The 21,568-nt window shown below is 39.4% G+C and overlaps 1 protein-coding gene across 12 annotated transcripts in view; it reads left to right on the top strand.

Moving 5' to 3' along the window:
* The window catches only part of APBB2 (amyloid beta precursor protein binding family B member 2), a 209,411-nt gene that overhangs the window by 144,339 nt on the left and 43,504 nt on the right, over positions 1-21,568 (top strand). For all 12 annotated transcript variants that reach the window (XM_074866044.1, XM_074866050.1, XM_074866045.1 and 9 more), the window contains 2 exons: positions 15,739-15,885; positions 20,304-20,431. In XM_074866044.1, coding sequence (XP_074722145.1) covers positions 15,739-15,885; positions 20,304-20,431 — 275 coding nt within the window. The remainder of the gene's footprint in view (positions 1-15,738; positions 15,886-20,303; positions 20,432-21,568) is intronic.

The following is a 21,568-nucleotide window of genomic DNA, read 5'->3' as shown; positions in this document are numbered from 1 at the left end:
AATTAGACCATTATGTGAACAAGCACCATAATTAAATCAGAGCCTTTACTGTTGTAATCTAAGTTTTTTGAGGAGAAAGAAGCAGCAGAAGGTTTTGAATGCTTGTATATGTATCCCCAGATTTGTCTTCTTAATAGTTTTGCCTTGTGCTTGCATCCATTTTTAGGGATGTATGTGAATCTACATAATTGTAAATCCAAGTAGTTTAAGTGTTTTGGCTGTGCTGTACACCTGCAGTGACTGACAGGATCAGAAGCTACTTATATGCAGGGAGACAGTATGTAACAGAGTTAATAATTATAACAGCATTAATGATATATTTTAGGAGAGAAAACAGACTGATCAGGGTACTTAAACTTCTTTGTCATCTTGATTATTTGGCTTGTGATGTTTAAATCAGATGTGAATAAATGTGTTTTGCTTGGCAGGCTGGCAGTTAAAAAGCAAGGGTTTCAGCTGTGCTCGTTACAATGACAAGCACTAAATTCTGAGCACAGTAAATGGAGTTGGAGGAGTGATGAGTATTAGGTACCAGTCGTCAGAACCAGAAAGCTGTTCCTTTCATGGTAAGCCTTACAGTATGGAAAGCATTGTAGGGAGACTGTATTTTGGTATGTCTGACTCTTTACCAGGTGATTTGCGCTGGGTAGAATTAGGAACTCTTCCTTCATGGAGAACTGTGGCAGTATTTGTGTGGACAAATAACTTGTGTCATCACCTCCCTTCTCTCTGGCTTGCTGTTTAAACGTCAAAATTTATGCAACTATGCAATTTATGCAATTTACCCATCCAGTGTTTGTGAAATGGGTCAATGCCAAAAGCTTGTCCTCTTCTATCACAGCTGGTTTTGTTTCTCCTGTTTAGACAAAACCGTGCTGATGACGCTTAAACGGGTAATCAAAACTGAGCACTGAAACATTCACAGAAGTGACTGAGAGGAGCAAGACAAGAAATAGAGGAGAAAAGACACTTTTTTTGGCAGGTGTGGTCCTCCGGGTGAAGCTCAGCAACGCTGATGTTGCTTTGCAGCAGGAGAGGTGGTGGGCAGAGCTGTTCAGTGCATTTGCCTCTGCCCTGAGGACAGGACAAGCAGCTGCTACAGGGATGGGAAGTGGTCTGGAAACAGCAGGGAAAATCTCCACATGTGGAAAATGCTCTGGGATCTTTAATTCTCACATGGATGGGAAGGGGCTCTGGTAGGTGGATTCCTTGCTAGCCTATTTTACCCAAAATATTGCAAGACTGAAAGAATTCTGATAGGATTTGAAACTGATGACCTGAGACTTGGAAAACCGGGTTTTTTAGCCCCTTAGGCTCTCCTCTGCCACATGACATGCCTTAACTATATTTGATGGAAACTTGCTTTTGCATGACAGCAAGCACAGATACTCTTTTTTTAGCATAAGAGAATGAAGCTTTTTTAAACTCATTAAACTTTCTATTGGAAGAATTTGTTAAAACGAAACTTGCTAGAGATATTTTGGAGATTTTAAACCTATTTAAACCTATTCATGACAGTGGCCAGTACATTTTGGGGAGAAAAAAAAAAAAATTTCCTCAATGACACTGAGTAGTGCTGTCTTTCAGCAAAGGGAACCATGCCACCTTGTGGACAGCTGAAGTAGTTGTCTTCCCCCAGAGTGTCAACTTCTGCAAAGATTGTAGCACTGCAAAAATGTCAGTTTTGGGAAAAGCGTGTCATATAATTAATGTAATTCTTGTAAGAAAAGTGATTTATACAGCAGCACAGTAAAGCGTTCAAAATTGTCAATAAACAACAAATGTTTCTCTATACATCATGTGCTTAAGATGCAGTTCAGAGCCTCATATCCTTGGCATCTTGGTGCAGGTTGTCTGCACAAGGCCATAAAAGAGAACGGGAAGGGGGAGAAAGGGGAGAATGATTACATCCAGCTTCTTGATTTTAGTAATTTATTTTGGTAGGAATTTCTTGAAGAGATGGCTCATTGCGCTTGACAGGAATCCTAAATTTGTATGTGAAACATGCACAACTGGAAATGAGTTTTGAATTGGTACTTCCCAGGAGACAGATCATAACCTTCCTGGTTAATTTATAGAGCAACCTGCGCCTTCCTAATTGAGTTTCAAGGGAGGTAAAAAGATGCTTTTACCAATCTTGGACTGTAAATTCCTATGGGCTGTCTCTTTTTACATTGCTGTAAAATATGATGGCCATGTGTAAAAGTATAGAAAGATGCTAAGTTTTTTCCTTGCAGTCATGCAAAGAAACTGAACCTCCTGGGAAACCTGTCTCTGTCCCTAGGAATGGGATGAAAAATGGAAAGCTCGTGTGACTCACTTCCTCCAAAATCTTTTCAGAATTGGCCTGTTTGGCCTGACATTTGGGCTTGCCTTTATTCTCTCCTCTTCACTGTGGTTTTCTGGTAAGGCTTAATGTAGTCTTCCTGTGTTAAGCATGGATTTTTGAATTCCCTGTCTGCTTTAGCCTGCTCATCAGAGCCTCACTTTCCCGCCTCGCCATTTTAGAGTAGTTTCAGCTATATATTGATATCTAAGAATGGGAAGAATGTATTTATACCTGTGGAGGTACTAAGCAGTTGCTCCAAAAGTCGGTTTTCTACTTTGGAAACCAGTAAATGGTCAGGATCTCAAAGGAAGAGGAGGAGACTATTTCCAAGAGGGGTAGAGGTAGGACATGCTGATACCAGGTATTTAAATTTCATGATTTAGATATATTTAGATAGATATTTAGATATTTACATATAGATATCAAAAAAAGTTCAATTAATTTAAATTAATGGACTCAATTCAATTAATTGAATCTGAGGAGTTTATTCCATCTTAAGTCTCCTTACAAAAAAAGATGAAATCTAAAAGAAAAATTAGACGTCTTCAACAGTTTTTCTTCCAAAATAGTACTTCTGCTTGGTTTTGGAATAGGAATTTGTTTCTTTTAAAAACAGTCCTTGATTTTCATTCCCTAGGAAATAGGACCTGTTACAGCATAGAGGACTAGAAGAAATCTTGAACCCATTCCTTTACCCTTATAGGGAACCACAATATATAATCCCATGTATTAATTTCAATTTTCTTCTTAAACTTTTTTGGGTTTGCCAGTTTGAATGGTCTTACTGACAAACTGATTAAGTATTACCTTCCTTTGGTCAAAAACCTTTTAACCTAAACTTTTTGAGGCCATTTTTTATCCTCTTTTTCTATGTTTAGCCATCTTCTAATGAATTTATAGCAGGCAATGACATCTTTTCTTCAGATTAGTTTTATTAAAGTAAACAAGCCAAGTGCTTTTAATTGTTCATAATGAGGCTAGGAGGGTTAAATCTTCTTATGAGTCACTGTTTTCCTGGCTGTTGTAGCAGCTCTCTGTTTTCCATGGTTAATTTTTAACCATGGGCCATCAGATTTGTTACTTTGGGTGGAGGTTTTCCAGGGTCTTGTCAGGTGGCTTTAAAATGTCCATATTCTCTATTGGAAAGTTCTTGACACATAATTTCATTTACTTTTTCAGCTCCTTAATAGGTAATCATTTTAGTTGCAACTTAAGCCATCATTATAACTGGTGCTTATAAATTTATAAGAGTGAGCAGAAGAAAAGTTCTGGTCTCCATCTCAACAATTTGAATAGCGCCTTGGTCTGGAGGGAGAGGTTGGTTGTTTTGTTTTGTATTTCAAAGAATCTTATTGCCAGTAGCTGAAAGTTTCTTGTGAACAGCAGAACTTTGTATTTTGGAGATTGGCCTAAACAGTGTGTACATAGTCCTTTTAACACTAAGCTACTGCCAATAGAAAACTGTGTCTTTGGAGATACTGATTTTTGCATTGATGAGATGGTGTGTAAATTGTTTCACAAAATGCAGGAAAGCAGATTATGCTCAGTTCTCATGGATCTTCCTTAAATTATATTCTTCAGTACTTTAAGTCAAGAGAACAATAGCAGAAGAGTTAAGTAGCTTTAAAAAGAATTTGTTGCCTTTTAGTATTGGCTTATCTTAGGCTTCCAGAGGGAAGAATGACAATCTGGGAATAAAATCTTTAAAAAAACAAACAGGCAAAAACCCAACCTAAAATCAGAATAAACACTGTAGTGGAGTTTAAAAAAACAAACAAGCAAAAACCCAACCTAAAATCAGAATAAACACTGTAGTGGCGTTTGGGGTTAGGGCTTTTTTCTTGTTTCTTTCAAAAACAAAAAGATGCCCTTGGTTTCTTCCCTCTCCCACCATCCATGTAGTCGTTTTAACAGCTTTCAAAACACAGATCTTCTGTTTGAAAGATTCAGTGAATAATCAGAAGGAGGTCAGTCTTGACAATTACTGTAGTATAGCAAAAGTTTATCCATCTTTCCATCCTTGCAGCTTCTGGGTAGCCATGGTGAGTGATGGGGACAGCAGTTTCTAAACTGGTTGTTTGTTCCTGAATTTGGCAGTTTGCTATTAGCAGCATTAAGGCACCCTCCCAGCTATGAAGATGCTGCAGGTAAATGATGCAGGTGCTTGAAAACATTCTGCTTCAAAAGCAGTTTTAGAAATAGCAGACTGAAGCACTAAGATATATCTCCTCAACATTTTTTTTTAAATAATGTCTTTTTCATTTTGTACATTAGAACTTTTGCAGAGTGTGTTTGCTCATTCATTCTCTCTGTGATTGATACTTATTACCATTGACATCTACTGTGTCACTAGGTGATGTTATAAGTGATAATGTTGTGATGTGAGGTACATCATAATACAGATTTCCATCTAGGGGATATTTGCTTCCACCTTGTTCCTAAATGGAATCTTGTTTAATTGAATATGAAGATTAGTGCAGGGCAGAGGAAGATGTAGTGTTTTCCCAAATCTAAGCAATTTACTTTTTTAATGGTGTACAGAGTTACAATATGTTTAATTGTTGCAATATATGTATAATATAAATATCTGGGATAATGTACTTTAATTTCTTGAGCCCTTCAATATTTATAATTAGATCCTGCACAATGTTACATATCACTCCTAGAAATCCCACATATCTCTGGGATCTAATTAGATGCAAACCCATCATGCTGGATCAGGACATGGGTGACTGAAGAGCAGGAGAGATGTAGAGGGAGAGATTTTACTTGTAACTTTCCTTAGAAAAATGTATCACAAAGCCATTCCTCCTGTGAAAGAGAACAGAAACTGCTTTAGAATTTACCATTAATTTCCATGTTTGTAATGCAATAATTATGTCTTGAATTTGGGGGCGTTATCCATATTTGCTTTATTAAGATATACTGTACAAAAGGCTTGCATTGGGCTGCTGGATTTCTACAGGATTGGGAAAAGAGAAGATAAAATATAGGAATGCTTTTGTTTCAGATCAAATCAGAATATCTTCTTGGCCTGTAAAATTCCAGTATTGACAGCGACTTTGTCTGCTGCAGGTCTGTTGACCAGGAATTGTTGGAGTAGTAAGCACATAGATAGGAATTACATTAAGGAGGATAAATAATGCAGATGGGAGCTGTGTGGGTCACACTTTTCCCTTGAAGCAGTTACTACCTTGCAAGTGCCATGAGTGGCCAGGTTGCATGGGCAGTTTAGGTGCACACCAGTAACCGCTCTCACTGTGGGGAGGTAGCTTCCTGGGCTGCCAGCTGGGTGAGGTGGCACTGGACCCAGCGTGTCTTGCCTACGAAATCACAACCATGGGGCACCGAATGTGCTCCTGTGACCTTCCAGTAACTGGAAACCATTAACCATTTCCAAAGTGAAACAGTGCTGTTAAAATTGTAACTACTTTACCAGGAAGTGCTGGCCATGTTTGAGAAAACATGAATATATCTGATTTTTAATTTTAACAATGCTGTTTTGCCCGGTGGTGGCTGTTTAAGAAGAGTTTTCTGTAACTTCACTAGGTCAGAGTGCCAGTGTCATCTTCAGTACCATTTCACCTGGAGATGCACAGTGCAGTTTTTCTTAGCTGGGGGTCTGTGTGCAGCATCTTGCTGTATACAACCATTTAACAAACCATGGTTATTGAGCAGAGCACAAGAAAAACCTAGTTGCTGCTCTAAGAACAGTATTTTTTTTTTTCTTGGAAGAATTTGCACTTCCTAATATTTTAATGTTTCTTAATTGTTTTTAATCAGTTTATTCACTGTTTTGTGGTGCAGCACCGTAAACTCTTTCTGGGCCAGCAGTACTTTTTGTATGATTGATGAAGGGGCCCTCGGGAGCGAACAGAAACTGGGGGAAGAAGCAGTCTCCATGATATTCATGTCCCACAGGCAAAAATCTCCTGTTGCTACTCTGCAGACTGATGGGTTCAGTGCGCAGACAGCTCCCAGTTTAGCTCAGCCTCTGCTGGTATTGCTGGCAGAGCTCCACATCAGCTCACCAGCATCTTTGCTAATACACTGCAGAGGTAATCGCAGCTTGCAGCGCTTCACACTCCCCACCGGAGACCGACCATTTTGCCTCTAAAACAATATATAGCCTCCGTCAGCTCCAGCTTTAGAATGGCTTGTTGATCATGAACTGCCTCTTGAATGTCTGTTCATCATCTTGCTACTACAGAATGATCAGATGATATTTTCATATTTCTCTTCAATTATTTACATTAGCTTGCCAGTTTAGGGCAGCTCAGGGAAATAGCCTGGTTTAGTCTGCAGTGTCATGAAGTTTACCATTTCATTGCATAGATTTTTAATGAAAAAAGCACAGAGTGTGTATTTGTGTGTGTGTGTATATATATATAAAAAATACATATTTTATGTATGTTATGTATGTGTTATATATTGTATATATGCAGTTTGAAAACAGCATGGTACAAGCTTGGTGGGTTATTTGTCCATTGTGGACCCGCTGATAGGTACATTTATGGAGGAAGTTAATTTAAAAATTAATTAAAATGGAACATTGTGTTGAATGACAGAGCAATATTTAGATAGCTCTAGCCAGCACGTATATTTATTTTGGTATTGGTTCTAGCTTTAAATTTCACTTTAAGAAAAAAGTCGTCTTTGCCATGCAGTTTCCTGCATTTCATCAAAGAGAAAAGGGAGTGGGAGGTAATATTTATCTCTTAAGAGATTTAAAAACATGAGAGATGCAGTATATCATAATGCCATGTTGCTCCTACGCGGGTATGCGTTATTCCATATGTTTGAAGATGATTGTTGCGCGGTGCTGCAGGGAGGCAGCATGACAGTAAGTGGCACCTCAAATGTGGGAGGCCCACCAGGGCTCAGGATTTCTGAACTCTGGATTCATGTTTATCTGAGTCTTTTTCAAAGAGTGGGAATCAATCAACAGTGATTTAACTTCATTGACATTGGATCCTGTTGTAAACATAATTTCTGCAGAAAACAAATTACTCTTAACAATGTTGCTTCTAAAGAGAGATGAAATTCTGAGTCTAGTGAAGATGGAGGGTTCTTCTCCATTGATTCAGTAAGGTCGAGAGTTCACCTAAAGGTTATTGCTTTTTAAGTTGGATGTCAGGCATGTTACCTTTGAAATTATGCACCAAGTACTAAATAAAGTGCTGCACAAGAGCCCTCATCAGAAAAAATACAACATTTAAGGTTAAAGTTAACAAGTGCAGAGAATTAATTTTTAAGAAATGAATGCACACATTCTTTCATGCCCTGTAAACTCCTCCAGGGATTGTCTTTACTGACAAAGCATATGTATGTTTGTTGGAGTCATTTTTGTGTGTTGCAAAATAATGAAACAGGCTTGAGTTATCCTAACAGTTCAGTTATTCTGCAAGATAGACCATAATTTGAGCATCATTACAACTATCATCTTTTATTAGTTTCTGGTGAAAAATATGACTGCCTTTTCTTCACTAAGGAAGCATGGTTTTTATTTCACTCTATTAAAATGAAACCCAAAACACACTTAGCTCAAAGCAAAGTCCCTTTAGGATGTGAAGTCAGGGTATCTGCAAAGCATCTAAAGTCAAAGTCTATTCTTTACTGAGAAGACTGGAGAAAAAAATAAGGTGACTTTAATTTCTTCTTCAGAACTACATATAGCAAAAGGGTATTAGTAGAGAATAACAGCGTTCATTCCAGTTTTTCTCAACTGACTAGATTTTTTACTTGATTCAGAAATACAGTAATGAATAAGAAATTTGGATTCAAAAAATTTTGAACCAGCACAATGGTCCTGCAACATTTTCTTGTCTTGACAGAGCAGATTTGATCTCTGGCTATGAGCCATCAGGAAGCACTGAGACAGAAGTATTAAGCTCAAAACAAGAGAGGGACTTCTGTCATCCTATGTGTTGGAGTCTGCGAATCTGGAAAAAATGAGACTGTAGTGTCCAGGAGAATGAGTAAGGGACTGAAAGAGCAGAAAGTTCAATATTGACCTGCTCTAGAGAAGTAATTTATTGTAAAGTTTTTTTTACAGTATTTGTAAAGCCCTCATATTTTATTCCACAGAAGTTTAGTTTATAATAATCTGCTTGAAATAGCAATTATTAGTGGATTTCTGAATTCTGTTGTGACCTGAATGTCTGTATGATTATTTTTGTATTACATGCACATTTTCAGCAATTCAAGTAATACAACATGAACTGCAACAGAAAGCTGGAAATGTTTCTGATTCTGCATTTTGAATTTTTTGTAATTAAGAATTTTTATGTGAAAACTGTCAGTATTTCTCTGAGAAAATATGCGTGCATTGCAGTCTATTCATGTCAGTTAAATGATAGTGCTTGTTCATTATTTGCATAAGATGTCTTTATTCTTTTGTTACTCAGTTTAGCTTTGATCATCTCCAATATTTTCATATGGAATCAGTGCAAGCTTTCTTGATGTGTAGCAGGCAAATATACTGGAACATACTTCTTTCTTGGAATAGAGTGGCTATATTTTATGATACTTGATCTTCCAAAGCATAAAATAATATGATAGTTTGATTTATTTTAAAACTATTAAAGAAAATGTAAGTGGAATTTCTAAGATTGTGTTGGCTGCATAAGAAATGGTTAATGATGTGACCTACATGTTGTGTCTCAGGCACAAGCCTGCTCAGTGGTCTGTGATAAAAGGCCTTATTAAATACTGTAACGATTTATGTATGTCTGCAAAAAGATATAACCTTTAAAAAGGAAAAACATAAAGGGAAACAAAGGGAAACTCTCAAAACCAAGTCCTGTAGGCTCAGAAGTAGAGAAGAAATTAGTAGCACAGATTTAAATCATCAAGGCAAACATATTTTAATGTAGATGTTCATAGTAGCTACCAACAGCTGTGTGATCTGAAAAACAATGCCCATGGTTTTATAATGTACATTAGTTTGTTGTTCTCAAACTGATTTTCTAATCCATTTTCTCTTTGTAACGGGATCTTTTCTACCCATGCCCTTATGATCCATGCAGTTTCCACTGCTACTCTGCCATCAGTTGTGTAATTGATCTCTTGTCCACTGTCTGGTAGGGGATTGTATTTGCTTTGGTTTCCTTGATTATTTTATTTTATGTTTTTTTTAAAGGTACATTACTTAGCACTACATGAGCCAACAGCTAGAGTTGTGGCATTTGCTTACGTGCAGAGATTTGTCATGGTTCTGCATGCCTGTCAAAGCTCCTTCTGGAATTCCTCTTGGAAAAGCTGCTGCAGAGCAGAACCCTACCCTGTGGTGAAGGATTTGCGATGCCAAAGAGAAGTGTGTTCCATGGTTCGTTTACTCCTTCAAACCTAAAACACCCCAGCTTTAGGTGATATTTAGATCAGAACTGCACTGTGAGGGAGGTTTACAGCTTTTTACAGTTTGGATTACATCATTTATGAGTTTGGTTCTTTGGCTACAGATCATTAACCCTGAAACATTAATTTGATTTGCAACCATGCAAACACGTGTTCCCCAGAACTGTAAAACTGAGTGATGATACCTGCGTTTTCATTTTTGTTCACCTGTCTTTTCATGGGGCAGTGTGTGATAAGGTGGCCTTTTTTCCTCTGTGTACTTTCTTTGCATAATGTCCTGTGTAGCCTAGCAGGAAATGTGAAGTCTTCAGTCAAGATGAGAAGACAAGATCATTGACATACCATGGTTTATATGATATTTTTTCATTCACTTCTCTCAGACATGCAGTGTTCGTGGTAGTATCTTAGATCTTCCCAATCCCAAACATCAGTGATCCAAAGACAGTATACAATTCCTAAATCTTTTTTGTCCTGCTGTATTTATCAACTTTCTTTGTTTTTCTTCAAACCTGTTTTTCATTGCTATCTGTTGGAAAGAGTCTGGGAACAAGAAGATAGGAAAATCATGTTTCACTTATCTTTATTCAGATATGGTTATTTAAATCATCCTTTTTAGAGTTTTGATTTTAAGATAAAGCAGAGGGTCTGATCAGGCAGAGAAAACTGATTTTGTTTTGAGGAAAGATTTTATTTTGTAAGTTAATACTGATACAAGGGTTATTTGTTTATTCTCGTAACAGAGAAAAGAAATTAGGTATACTACTGTAAGCCAAAAGCTGGCATCTGGATTACTTTGAAATTATGATGGGCCAATAATTATGATTTGCCAGTAACTATCTGTGACCCTCTAGCAGAGGTACTTAACCAAATGGCGTTACCAGGAATGTCTATTTTATTAAGCTCATAGACTGTTAGTCAAGCTGCACTCTGTTTTTCAGCTTGGCTTTTTTTGGCTCTAGATGTTAGTTCCAGGAGAAAAGAGGTGCATTAGCAGAGCCTCCTCAGATCAAAGGAAGCACTTTATCTCTTAACTAGTGAGTATCATTGGTGGGAGCCAGGGAACCATGATGCTGTATCAGCATGCTAGAGAACTAAGCAACTCTGCTGTCATGGTTAACTCAGCTAGCCCTGGTTTAAGAATTAGGTCATACCTGATTGGAGACACTAGGTGGTTTGTTTCTGTTGGTTTTTTGTGCTCTCTTGCTTTAAAGAGAACCTCTGAGTCAAATAATTAAGGGGGGGAAAACCCACTAACAATAAAACATGAAGTGGATCTTTTATAATAAGGTTGCTGGCAATGTGCAGAGTGAGAGGGGGATGCAGGCATGCGTGTGCACACTTCCACCATTGTCCCACCCTATAGGTGTGTGTATATATACTTATACTGTGGTATGTATAACATGTTACTCTGAGTCCTCATATTTTCTAGTGCTGAAATCTGCATGAAGGTCTGCCATCAATTCTGAATCATGCCAGCACATGTATTCAGTTAACCAAGAAGTAGAAAGGTTTTGGTCTTTACATGTATTTTGATCATAAGAATGTTTCTTGGACCTTGAATTCTTGAATGTTCTCAGGTACCTGAGTTGCCTTGTGAGTCAGGTGTTGAGTCTTTCTAGGTTTTATTGACAGTTTTTTTGTTTGCAGCAAGTCTTTGGGAAATCAGTTTGTTTTGATGGAGCTGTTCCAGAGCATTTTATTTGGGTTATGGTAAGGGCTTCTTATAAAACACACAAACAAAAACTTGCCAGGTTCCAGAATCCAACAGGGCTTCTCATGTCTACCTAGCTTGGAAGCACTGAGAGGGGATGGAAGTGGGGAAGGAAGCCAAACCCTTCACACAAAGGGGATTCTGAGGGATGGTCAAGAGCGTCTCATTCAGCTCGCTCTACTGTCATGACAGTGGGCAGGAAATATAGTGGATCCCACCACTGGAGAATTTTAAGCATAGAATAAAAATGGCCAGGAAAAAAATACCAGAACAGTTTACTGTCTTTACTAATAGGATGTTTACCTGCTCTTAACTTTAACTGATTGTCTTTCACCAGTTTTTTGCCTTACAGTATACTCTGTTCAGTGCAAGGACTATATTTATCTTTGTGTTTGGAAATCAGCTACCAAATTGCAGAAGTGGTTGAGATATGAATAGTAATGAGTAAACAGTATGCTTATTGTATATATTTAGTTTTTCACCTCTCAAGATGATTTAGAAAATGTTTCTCTGCTAGTATTCTGTTACTCAATTTAATATTGAAATAATTGTAAAAAAACCCCTTTCTTCTGGCACAGTAAAAATCTGTATTTTAAAAGCTTGCAAAGATAAATATTTAATACCCCAATGGGCATTGCAGCACTTTCAGCAAAATTCATGAGCATCTCGTGCCAAAACCAATTCTGCAATCTTGAGATTAGATGACCTTAATAATTGCTAAAAAATGGATATTTTAATATCTTGTGTAGCCTTGAAGTGAAGAGCACCCGTGAGTGGTGACCCCTCCTTTGTTTCCTCTTTCACCTTCTCCTTCATCTCCCTTTAAAATCTGAAAGACAGCACTTTTGTGGATTTCCAGCAGAGCCGGGTCAGGAAGCAGCAGTGTATGAGAATTTGCATATTGGTTTCCTTGTTTGTAAAGCAAAAAAAAAAAATCTGGAGGCATGCAAGGCTTTAATTTTTTTACCCATGCTCCCTAAAGGCTTACACACAATTTGCAGAGTGTATTTGTTGTCTAATGCCTTACATGAGATGCATTGTTAGTGGCTTTTGGAGTAGGTACCAGAGCTACAAGAGACAAGCTCTTAGGCTGGGTTTTCTGCTTGGCGAAGTAGTCTGGATGAGTGCATTATGCAAGCTGAAAGAAGGCTAAAGGAGGAGAGAAGTTTTAAAAGGAAGGAGGGAGAAACTCATTAATCTTTTTACCCACTGGTGAATTTTGTTCCTCCCTTAGTTTGCCAAATTTGACATATTATGGATATTTAAAATACCTTAGTGTTTTGGGGTCTTTTTCTGAGGGCACACCAGTGATGGTGGTGAACTTGATCTACTTACTGACTTCACAGCAGTCTTTAGAAGGTGGGAAATGAATACTCAGTGTCAGCTTTTGAACTCTGAAGCTGATTTATTTACTGCATCTCAAGAAGAAGAATTAATTGGTAACTCCAGTGTGGACCTGCTCTTGCTGCTCCTGGGCTGTGTGCCCGTGTGGGCAGGGTCCCACTGAAGGCAGCGGGGCTCCCAGCAGTCACCAGTGCCAGCTTCCTTCGAGCAGCTCCCAGGATCATTGCCTACCTTCCTGAGACCTGCAGGATGCTGCTGACAGCAAAGAAACCTCTGTGGCATAAGGCGGCAGTGCTGGACAATGAGTGTTGGTCTTTGCAAGGTCAAAATTGCGCTGACTACCTAACAGGGCCTGGATTGACTGAAACAATTGCAAGTCAGTTTGCCAGAACTGTGTAGCATTTCAGAACAGGATAACATTTCAGAAGAAACATATGGTACCCTGCTTGCTTCAGTGTTACTCAAGGACTGAGTACTTTGACATAATCGACATCAATACTTGATCCGTCTTGGCAAGGGGAGGCTTGGGGTGAAAGAGATGTTATATGATGGCAGATTTTCAGTTAATAATTGTAAATTGTCTCACTTCTACTTTTGGAATTTGTGCCTGCCAAATCCTGCACCTGCATAGGATGCATCATGGCTATCGAGGAGGATTTGGGTATGAGAACTGAGTGCAACTTCATATCAGTGCTGGTGCACTATCTAATCACTGACTCAAGCAAAGAGTCACAGGGAAGCCAAGCTCAGAAATAGGGCGGGATTTGATCTGGCAGCATTCAGTGGTGGTGTTGCCATATTAAACACCTAGAAGAGAGCAGGAATTTGGTATGGGATCATTCAGAAACTATTATTGCTGAACCTTTAGGGACAATCATAAATGCTTGGTGTGCCTATTAACAAGGTACACCAGTAAGTCTGTTGTGCGTCCTTCTCTGGCAGTGCGTTGCAGTTTGAGAGTGAGATACCCATGATGTTCTCTGGAGGAAATCTTGGTCTCATAGACAAAATCCCGTTGACTTAGTGTGAGGTCTGTATTTCACCCTAAAGCTTGAGAGCAAATGTGTGAGTTTTTTTCAGAATTAAAGCTTTTTATTCTCTACCCTAGTAAATGTAGGGTAGAGATGTTGCCATTCAATTTCTCCCATTTTGTTTTGTTTGCAAAAAGCACCATATGTGCAAAGTAATGTCGGCTTGGCTTGTTCTGCCAACTGAGTGCTCTGGTTGGCTAAACATCCTTCTGCTAAAAAACTGTATAATTAGATTGTTTTATTTTAAAGGTCATTTTCAACTTCTTCTGGAAAAAGCCTGCTTTCCTCTTATGATAGCTTATCTCTTTGTTAGTGCTTTGAATTTGTTATTGTTTGCTATCTTAGTTAAAGTTACTGTAGAAATGATTGCTGTAATCCACCACAAAATGAATTTGACAGATGGACCACTTGGTAGATAAGGAATTGGCTGGATGGTCACAATCAAAATGTTGTGGTCAACAGCTCGACGTCCAAGTGGAGAGCAGCGACAAGTGGCGTTCCTTGGGGGTCGGTATTGGGACTGGCACTGTTCAACATCTTTGTTGGCAACATGGACAGTGGGATTGAGTGCACCCTCAGCAAGTTTGCCGATGACACCAAGCTGTGTGGTGCAGTCAACATGCTGGAGGGAAGGGATGTCATCCAGAGGGACCTGGACAGGCCTGAGAGGTGGGCCTGTGCAAACCTCATGAAGTTCCATAAGGCCAAGTGCAAGGTCCTGCCCATGGTTTCAGTGCAATCCCAAGCACAAATACAGGCTGAGCAATGAGAAGATTGAGAGCAGCCCTGAGGAGAAGGACTTGGGGGTATTGATGGATGGAAGACTGACCATGAGCCAGCAATGTGCACTCACAGCCCAGAAAGCCAACTGTATCCTGGGCTGCATCAAGAGAAGTGTGACCAGCAGGTCATGGGAGGTGATTCTCCCACTCTACTCCGCCCTCACAAGAGCCCACCTGCAGTACTGTGTCCAGCTCTGGGGCCCCCAGCATAAGAAGGACATTGACATGTTAGAGCAAGCCCAGAGGAGGCCACGAAGATGATTGGGAGCTGGAGCACCTCGCTTATGAGGACAGACTGAGAGAGTTGGGGTTGTTCAGCCTGGAGAAGAGAAGGCTCCAGGGAGACCTTATAGTGGCCTTCCAGTACCTAAAGGGGGCCTACAGGAAAGATGGGGAGGGACTCTTGATCAGGGAGTGTAGTAATAGGATGAGGGGTAATGGCTTTAAACTGAAAGAGGGTAGATTTAGATTGGGTATAAGGAAGAAATTCTTTACTGTGAGGGTGGTGAGACACTGGAACAGGTTGCCCCGAGAAGTTGTGGCTGCCCCCTCCCTGGAAGTGTTCAAGGCCAGGTTGGACGGGGCTTTGAGCAACCTGGTCTAGTGGAAGGGGGGTTGGAACTAGATGATCTTTAAGGTGCCTTCCAACCCAAACCGTTCTATGATTCTGTGATTTCTGATTAAGAGCCAGGCACTGAGATAAACCATGAGTGTGAATCTCACAACAGATATAATCCAATAGTATCTTCTTTTTTTTCAGTTTGAACTCTAGATAGTAGCTAAAATTTCAATTCTACTGTATCTATAGTTGTGCTTTTTCCTTTATTTTTCTGTGTTTGTGTGTGTCCTACTATTTGTACTGCTCCCTCGTTTCCTCCTTTATATTAACAAAAGCTTTTTATTGTAAAGCATTACTGTTACCTCCACAGATACCTTTCCCGGCAAGTCATGTATTCTTTTTTGTTCTTTTGAATATTTTTACTTTGCCATTCTCAAATTATATTTAAATTTACATATCTTTGAGCTTAAGCTCATCTACAAGATCTTGATTTTATTCCCCTTCTAGCCAGGGATCTTTAACCCTAACTGAGTAATTTCTGTTTCATGGCAAGATTTCCATAGCTGGATACAGCAGCATGTTGTGTGCTCTGATACATGTTCAGGTATTTTCTGGTTTCTTTTCAGTGCTTTGCTGTGCGATCTCTGGGCTGGGTAGAAATGGCAGAAGAAGATCTTGCTCCTGGAAAAAGCAGTGTTGCTGTGAACAATTGCATCAGACAACTCTCTTACTGTAAAAACGACATCAGAGACACTGTTGGCATTTGGGGAGAGGTAAGAACAGGGTGAACTTCTCCTCCTCTTGGAACATACCTCTCATGTCGTAAAACATCTTGAGAGAACAACTCTGTAGGCAAATATGTCCACTCTGTGTTTGGGATTTCCCTATCCCAGCTGGCACTGCCAAAAAATAGAAAAGGGTTCAAGGAAAGTGTTGATGGTTTTGTTCCAAACTTTTCAAGACAGCAGGTGCCACAAAGACCTCATCTTCATGTTTATACCTGTGCTAGTACACACCTGTGCAACAGTGTTGGGACAAACTGTTGACATCAGTGGAAGTCTTTCTCCTGACCAGAGGTTTGAGAGTGGTGCTTTGAAACAGCATTTTCACACGTTTCCCAGTGACAAAAGGGCTTCAAGGAAATCCAGACTGGTGTGACCCGTGCTTCTAAAATATATGAGAAGATTGAGGCTGATGGACAGATGGCTTATTTTAAGATGATTATTTTATCAGTGTTTCAGAAGGAAATTAATTTTGTCTGTTGGTTCCACTCCAATAACTCTTGAATCTGTTCACCAGTATCATCCAATTTTGAAGGATGCCAAATTCCCACACAGTGAGGGAAAAACAGAGAGCCCAGCTCTGCGCTTTCTTGGTTTGGTGGTGGATTCACCTTCACCAGCTGAACTGTGCAAGCTCTGTGCTTCTTTCTGAATTGGCAGCAAAGACAGGATAACACTGCAGGAACACAGGGAGAAACAGGAAGAAAGCTAGAGGTATTGTGGTATGGAAAAGAGCTGGGGAATGGAAAAGGTGTGCTGGGGACAGATGATGACTGGAAGGTGTGGAGGGTTCAGTAAGTGAAACAAGAAGAAAGGAAAAGCTGGGGTTATAGTGGTGGGACATACAGAGGACAAAGGACACAAATCCATAGAAAAACATCTTTGTTATTTGATTGATCATGAAGCAACTTAAACTTCAGCCAAATCTTATTCTCTGCCTCTCTCCTGACTTGTTTTCAGGAGGGTTACACTAATGTGGATTTACTACACAAGATCTGAATGCAAAAGTGATGCAAGAGTGAATGTTGTTACCTTCACTGATACTTGTGTGATCTAAGAGAAACAGCACTGCTGAACAGAAGAGGAATTAAAAGAAAGACTTGTCTACTTCAGTAAAAATTTTAGGAAGAATATTCTTCAGTCTCCCAAGTTATTCTTAGAGTCTAAGGCTTGTGTCCAGTGTCCTGGCTATGACGTCAGCAATGCACAGACACTTCAGAGGAGCAACTGGGAGAAAGTGCCTGTTTAAAAATGAACATGATGTTTCAGGGGACACAGTTAGAGTGCCCTATCTATTTGAAGTAATTTCAGAAGGGCTTTTTTAATGTAAGAAATTTATATTGTATATATAAATGAACGAGATAACATTGGTCTCCCTTCTCTTTATTTTTGGGAGCAGTTTTATTTAGTTAATATAGCTAGACAAGCAGAGATGTGTCAGTCATGGACTTCGGACTTACTGCCGACCCCAGGAGGGAAGAACCCCCAGTCTTTTTACATGTGTGCAATCCCATCCATTTTTCAGATGACAGAACTTTGATCAACTTGAAATATATTGTTTACTTTGAAATAATGTGCTTTGTTTTGGTTTAAGAATTAATACTAAAATTTTTCCATATTTCTCTGTCAATCCCGTTGTTCTTTCTTGGAAACCCTTACAGATTTTCAAGCCAAACTGATGAAAAGTTTTGGTCCTCTTGAATGGAAGTTTTAATTAAGAATGCTATTTATAAGAAAACAGAAAAAATCAACCTGACAAAACAATAGAGACACTGTGCTTGAATAGGTGGCCCCTGAAGTAAATTGTCTTCTTGATTTTAAAAGAAATCATTACAACCACGTTTTTCTGCTGGCAATGTAATGCTTCAAGAGTGATTGGAAAAGGCAAGTTTTAGAGAGGAATCTGAAAAAAGTGTGCTCATCACTGACATATCAGATGGAGCACATGCAGCATAAATCTATTATGAAGGTAGAACTGATGACTGCAGATAGGGGTCTTAAGATTGCCTAAAGATTTATTTTATCTAGAATGTAATGAAAGTGAAATTGGAACTAGGACCATCCCCAAGTTTTAATGATTTAAAAAAACAAAACACAAAGCCCCCACACACTCTGGGTAAAATCCTGACCATGAAGAAGCTTTGTCACTGGCTTTAATGTGGGATTTCATGCCCTCCGCTTCCCTCCAAAAGAAATTCCCTGTGAATTTCTAATTTCCATGGTTCTGTAATATCTAAGAAGAAAAACGCAACTCATCTGTTTGTGTTACTGCTTTGCTGTGCATTATATTTCTGTACATTACAAAATCACTTATATGAAAAAGATACATTGTTGCCATTGACCTATATGCCACAGTATATAACACTTCCCTGAAAGACTGCTGGGACTGAGTCTGTCTTTCCCTTCATGGTTCTTCCTGTGAGAGCTTTCTTCATCTTGGACCATCAGGTCTCTGACACTCTTCAGCAGTCTGAGACACTGAGGCTCAAGCTCTCAGTCTGTCTAAATAATTTCTCACCCTATGCAGTGTTTTCATCTCTAAAATAGCTTCTGTATAATAAGGCAACAAAACTTAGCAAAATATATTGCTTCTGGCTGTGGCCAAGCTATCCCTTGAGCATTGCAAGGATAATTTTCTGTGACTTATGTTGCTTATCTGCCCATTCTCCAATCTTTTCCAGCTAATTTGGATTCAGTTTTATTACCCTAATCCCAATGTATTTTGCATGATGAACAGATTTTACCTTCTTGTAATAATTTCCTTCTGGAACAAATATATAAGGAGAAAATGAGTCCAAAAAGCAATCTTTGTGACACTTGGTAACATTCTTCACACAGTCTGTTTACTGCTTCTGACCTTCAAGCAAATTTCTCAACCTTTTTCTTTGTGATGACTCTTGTTTTCTGTTTGGTTTCCTTCATCATCCTGGTCTGCCTTGTGTCATCCTGGCTTTCGTGTTTTATTTCCCATGTTTCTTTTTCTGTATGCCACAAGCAGCTGAATGCTGCTAATTCGCCCCATGGTTATCGCAGCTACATCTGCTTCTGCTTCTCCAGGAGCAGCCTGTCTATCCAGCCTTGCATCTCAGCCACAGCTGTACTTTTTCCATCAGGCAAGATGTTCTTGTGTTGGCATCAGATATACCAGCCTGTGTCCCCTTCCTCTCCCACACACCTCTTGGTACTTGCGCTGCCAGCTCTGTCACAGCTCCCCTTGGAATCTCTGTTAGGAGATTCAGGGGGCAGAGGTGGTAGACAGTACCTGCCCCTTCCAGCCTAGCCTAGAAACCCTGGAAGCAGGCCCTCCCAGGGTGACATGAATGTGTGTCTTATGCAGACACTAAATTAGATGTCATTAAGATGTGAGCCACTGTAACCAAGTGGGAAGAGGGTTTCTGTGTCACTGAGGTGAAGAAAAAGGTCATTTTTGAAACACTGTCAGTAGGAAGTCAGACCCTTTCTATTCTTTCTGTTCATTTATAGGTTCTGGCAAAATAGAGAGGAAACAAATTACTCTACATTTAGCTGATAGCCCCCACTTTCTTCTTGTTATTATCAGCAGGAGCTTGTCTTACCTCTTGGCAACAGATCCATGACCATTTCCATGGGATCCCACGGTCTGCAGAGTAGATGTACAGCCTCTGAAAAGAGAGCTAGTAGATGTAACAGAACAGGCAGCAGACCTTTTGCAAATGCTAACCATAGGAGGAAGATTAGCATTTGCGAATTAGCATCAAAAGGAAAATTGCCTCTAAATTTGTTTCCTCTAAGGGGAAAAGCATTCTTCTTGTTCTTACATGCCAGAAGAACTAGGGAGAAACCCTGGCTCCATGATTCTGCAGTCACCGGCAGAATTCACATTCATGTCTTAATGCTAGGTTTTCCCCTTTAATTAATCTTTCTTCAAAGAGTATCCTAGAAATCCTTTGACATGTACAAATTGCTGTCTGTTCCCATGACCCGTTGGTTAAAGTTTATGGAAACAAAGCACATTGTTTGAAGGAAGAAACTCTGCCTTAAGAGTACAGGTTTTAATGTGAGCCTTTACTGTTAAGACAGTTCTTGACTTCTAATGTATTGAAGAATTTACTTGAGAAAGGATAAACATGTAATTTGTCGAATAACTCAGTAGCATGGGGTTGAATGAGTCAAACAGTTGCATTTAGAAGGTATCAAAGCTTTTTGTGATGGGGATTGTTTAAAAATATAGAAGTAGCAAGATACTATCTTAGAATTTTTTCACACCAGAGGTAAATGAACTTGTTTTCAATTGCTCTTGGAACAAACTGAAACTCTTGAGTAAATTAAGAGGATGCAAGTCTAAACAGCATAGGCATAACACCCTGATTCCAGTCAGTTTGAGAGGGGGATGTACTGTGTAACTAACTGTACTTTTTCTGGAGTTGCAGGGCAAAGACATGTACCTTATACTGGAAAATGACATGCTGAACCTGATTGACCCCATGGACCGCACAGTTCTTCATTCACAGCCCATTGTGAGCATCAGAGTCTGGGGTGTGGGTCGTGACAACGGCCGGTGAGTCTTCACTCTCCTTATCCCTTTTGACTTGGTGCTATTTCTGTCTGCTGATACAGAATACACATACACCTGGAGGAAGTTAGGTATAAAACCTATTCATTTAATTGAGCAGTTGTGTCCCAGGGGCTATGAGAGGATGGGTAAATTCTTTTTCTTGTTGGTGTTACTTTTTAAGATCTCTGCTTTTCGTAGTTTATCACATACATGCTGTTTTGCTAAACCTATATTGAGCAAACCTTTCAGATGAATTCAGCCAGGTGCATAAAACTGCACACACAACATTATTTAGTTTCAGATGTACAAAATACTTTTTTATATAGAACCATATTTTCAAATATGTCCTGTAGTATGTTTGTCCTGGCTATGTGAAATCATGTCTTCCTGCTGGTCCAAGTTACACGTGCTACTTACACTCTGACCATATGCATGTGTTTCCCCTTTCTTGAGATATTTGATTTGATGGAGAAAAAAGTTGGATTGAGGGAAGAGTAATGGTTTTAAGCCATTACTCTTACTTAAAGATCTTGATGCAAGAAAATTCCTCAGGGTGTTGCAGAAAACTAAGGTTTGTCCCTGAAACCTGAGTGCCTGTGAGCTGAAGTTCTTCCTTGCTGTAGAGAGCAACCACAAGTTCGTGCTAAAGGACTTCCTCCCCTGAAGCCAGTCTTTCCTTAGCTTCTGTTCCTGACTGGTCTTCTTTTGGTAGCATCCTTCTTTGTCTTGAACATTGCTGTGGGAACAGGGTTGTGAAGGTGACTTCTTATAGAGAGGGACAGCGAGCTGTCTTCCTGTCCCATTGAGCATTTCGGTGTATCAAAAACATTGTCATTCACTTCGAGTAATTCCAGGATCTTCAGGCAGTACCTATCCTGACACATGGGTAGTAAGGATCGAATAACGCTAATGAGCTGCTGCTTTTTTGTCCATGTTTGATTATTGAGATATTTGCAATAGTTAGGGTGGGGTTTTTTTTGTCTCTGACTTTTGATGGAAAATGTCATTTTGGACCTGAAAAATCTTTCCCAGTAAAACATCTTCTGCAACTTCTTTATTCCTTCCCCAAAGTTTCTGATTATCTCTGGCTAAATTTCCAGAAGGAAAGGTGATAAGTGTTTCTGTTATAAAATTTCTAAA

This window comes from Strix uralensis, chromosome 4 (assembly GCF_047716275.1).
Source record: "Strix uralensis isolate ZFMK-TIS-50842 chromosome 4, bStrUra1, whole genome shotgun sequence".
NCBI lineage: Eukaryota > Metazoa > Chordata > Aves > Strigiformes > Strigidae > Strix > Strix uralensis.
The sequence above is the reverse complement of the archived record's forward strand: the minus strand, read 5'-3'. Positions and strand labels throughout refer to the sequence as shown.